Raw genomic sequence first — 3,062 nt, 5'->3', positions numbered from 1 at the left:
TGTGGCATTTTTTGACCCCTCTGCCATAGACAATTTGTGAAGGAAGGCCTACTATGGTGGCACCATAAGCCACAATGGCATGTTTATATGGTGGAATTTCCATCTTCTGCCATATACTACCATTCACTATATTCTGTCATCCGTCATTAATAACATTACTCTCAAACATATAATTTCATCAAATAAGTATTGAAAAAAGAGTTAAATAGGCGTGCATTATTAATGTAGAAGTTTCACACTATTGGTCAATAAAAAATGTCGTTAATATGAATTTTACGATAATTATTATAATAAATATCAAATTTACCATTCATGCATGAGAATGTTAAATCCGTGTATATATTATTTATTCTTGAAAAAGTGTCAAAATAAAGGAGGAATCAGAGCATATCTATTGCATAAATAGCACATGATGCTCACTCTATCTCGTAAAGAAATTTCCGGACTTAGAAAAAGTTAGATTGCATTGCCCATGTGATGCTGTCGTAAGGCTTGTAGATTCTCCCAAAAATGTCATGATTTACAGAATTCTAGAACCTCAAATTAAACGTATAAAATTCAGTGTAAGAGGAACACTTACAGGGTCGATATTAATTGCATCTGCATCATCAGATTGTTGAGGGGCAGATAGCACACATACATCAATTCCAGGACGTAGAAAACGGGAGCAATCTGATAAAGTAGCATTCCTTGACCTTATCCGTATATCTGACAAGGGTCCTTTCTCCATAACCATATGATGATTATCTACAAAATGCATGGACATAGTTCCTCCCTCAATTTTTATGAACTCCACGGCTTGCCATGAGCCAAATGCAACTGCTTCAAAGGCTGTTTACAAAGACAAATTTGAAGCCAAATTGATTAAAAGAAAAGAGTATTTGCTAAAGAATGCAAAATTGTGAATATATGATTGTAGAAAATAATAGACAAAACCCAAGTTACAAAAAAAATTGGTCAATCAAGTTTGTCCTGTAAATTAAAGTCTATTTTGACATTGATCAAGTTTCAAGACATATTATAATTGATTGGTATCTATTCTTTTCATTATTTTACGTTTCTTTGGCATTCATTCATAGTGATCAATTGACAAAAAAAACAGAGAGGAAAAAGGCTTACGGTGAGGACTGAATGGATGCTTGAGTTGATCTAAACGCCTTTTTCTGTGTGCCATTGAATGTGACAGCTAACTAACTTGTGTTGTGAGCTTCTGCAGCAGTGATTAGGCTCACAAACTTTCACTCACAAGACTGAAGACTTCATTTCATATCTGTTCACACGATAAACAGGCTAATCAATGACATACAAATTCAGTGGATTCATATACATCATGGCATTATACATATCTTCCAAAAGCACAAAAAAAAGAGCTTTATTTCGAGTATGTTGTTTTCTGCCTCCAAAACATATGAGGAAAATTGAGAAGGAGAAATGGTGTGCCTATAAATACACACAAACATGTCCACTAAAAGAAGGAGAAGAAGATAAACTAAACCAAGTTCAACTGTCTCATGTTTTTTTTCCCCCAAAAACCAAACCCCCCAACAAGGAAAGCACCTTTATGTGTCAACATGCAGTGTTAGACTGTTAGTTAAGAGAAGTAGACACATTCACACAAGTGAAGAGCTCTACGCTTTAGCAAAGAATTATATACTGAAATGACAAAGAAAAACATCATTATCTGTGATACCCACTTGTGCATACACAGAAATGGCAACAGTGTTCTGTTCCCCAAATGGCCAAAAAAGTTTTCTTTTTTATGGAAAATGGTTGGTTTTGATCCACAGAGAATCCAAATATTTAGCAGGTTGATCAAGCCCATGATCAGCGAAGTATAGACTTCAAATTGACTTGAAAAAAAATGCATGTAAGTATGTATAATCTATCATCAGGGGCATTTAGATTTTCTGGGAAAGGCAGAGAAAGCAAAGAGTGATGATACTCAAGTGAGGGAATCTATCCTTACCAAAGGGGAAAAGCTGGTGTTCTGTGTTCTGAGAAGAATCTAAAACACAGTTTCAAGCATCACTGAGAAGAGAGAGAGAGAGAGAAACAGAGGAGAGAGAGAGAAATGAGTGTAGTTGAGGCCGGCAATCTCTAGGTATAAAACGAATTCTGATGTGAAATCTTTTTTAAGTTAATTTTTTTATTGAAATATTAGTATTTTCTTTTTATTATATGACAACACATTTAATGTAATTACAATAAAAAAATCAACTAAGTTGTATGATAATTTATAATTAAATAATTATATAAAAAATTATAGTTTAGATTATTTACTCTATATTAATTTTTTAAACATTTAAATTATTTTTTTATTTTAAGTTTTTTACCATGACATTTGTGAGAAATAATTATGATTAATTTTTATTAAAAAATATTTTATTGTCTTTAATAAAAAAATCTTAATTATAATTTTTTCATTCAATAAGATTCAAATAAAAATATTATAAAATTCAATTTCACTAATATGTTGATCCCATTTTAAGCTATTTAATGCTTACGGTAATATATTTGTTTTAAAAAATATTAATTGCATTAGTTAATAATTATGATACAACATTTTTCTTGATTAAAATGATTTTATTAAAAGAGTTCATGTGCCCAAAAAAAACATTAAAAGAGTTCATGAAAGACCTCTATTATAAAAAATATTAAATTATTTTGAATAAATTAATTTTATTTATTAAATGATGAATAAAATAGAAAAACAATAATGAAAAAAAAATAGTCAGAAAAAAGTCAAATTTGAAAACAGATTCTTAGAAGAAGAAAAAAAAAAGGAAGTTATTCACAATAAATGAATATTCTTCATTAAGTAAAAAAAATCAACTCAATATTTTTCAAAAAGAGAATTACTATTAACATATAAGAAATTCTTTTTAAGAAGCTAATAATAAAGACTTTACCATGTTTTTGTTACCCTGAATAGGAGGTAATGATGGTGCTGGAATGGGGGTAGTTGAGCAAGAAGTGAGTGCATGGAGGAGTGAGAAAAGAAAACATAATAAAGTAGGGCGTGAAAAGGTGTGAAGTGTGAAGAAAAAGCAGACACAGACACA

At 30.6% G+C, this 3,062-nt stretch overlaps 1 protein-coding gene across 2 annotated transcripts in view; it reads right to left on the bottom strand.

Annotated features, from left to right (window-relative positions):
• LOC100811703 (SNF2 domain-containing protein CLASSY 1) overlaps window positions 1–2,092 on the bottom strand; it is a 7,349-nt gene extending 5,257 nt beyond the window's left edge. The window contains exons 1-3 of one of the 2 annotated variants that reach the window (XM_014773270.3): window positions 1,967–2,092; window positions 1,120–1,270; window positions 581–831 (exon numbers count right to left, since the gene is read on the bottom strand). In XM_014773270.3, coding sequence (XP_014628756.1) covers window positions 581–831; window positions 1,120–1,174 — 306 coding nt within the window. In that variant the 5' untranslated portion in view covers window positions 1,175–1,270; window positions 1,967–2,092. Of the gene's footprint in view, window positions 1–580; window positions 832–1,119; window positions 1,271–1,694; window positions 1,925–1,966 lie in introns of those variants that run through there. The other variant, XM_006595789.4, reaches the window with a different exon arrangement.
• Window positions 2,093–3,062: the final 970 nt, after the last annotated feature.

The sequence above is a fragment of the Glycine max genome, unplaced genomic scaffold, assembly GCF_000004515.6.
Source record: "Glycine max cultivar Williams 82 unplaced genomic scaffold, Glycine_max_v4.0 scaffold_327, whole genome shotgun sequence".
Lineage (NCBI taxonomy): Eukaryota > Viridiplantae > Streptophyta > Magnoliopsida > Fabales > Fabaceae > Glycine > Glycine max.
The sequence above is the reverse complement of the archived record's forward strand: the minus strand, read 5'-3'. Positions and strand labels throughout refer to the sequence as shown.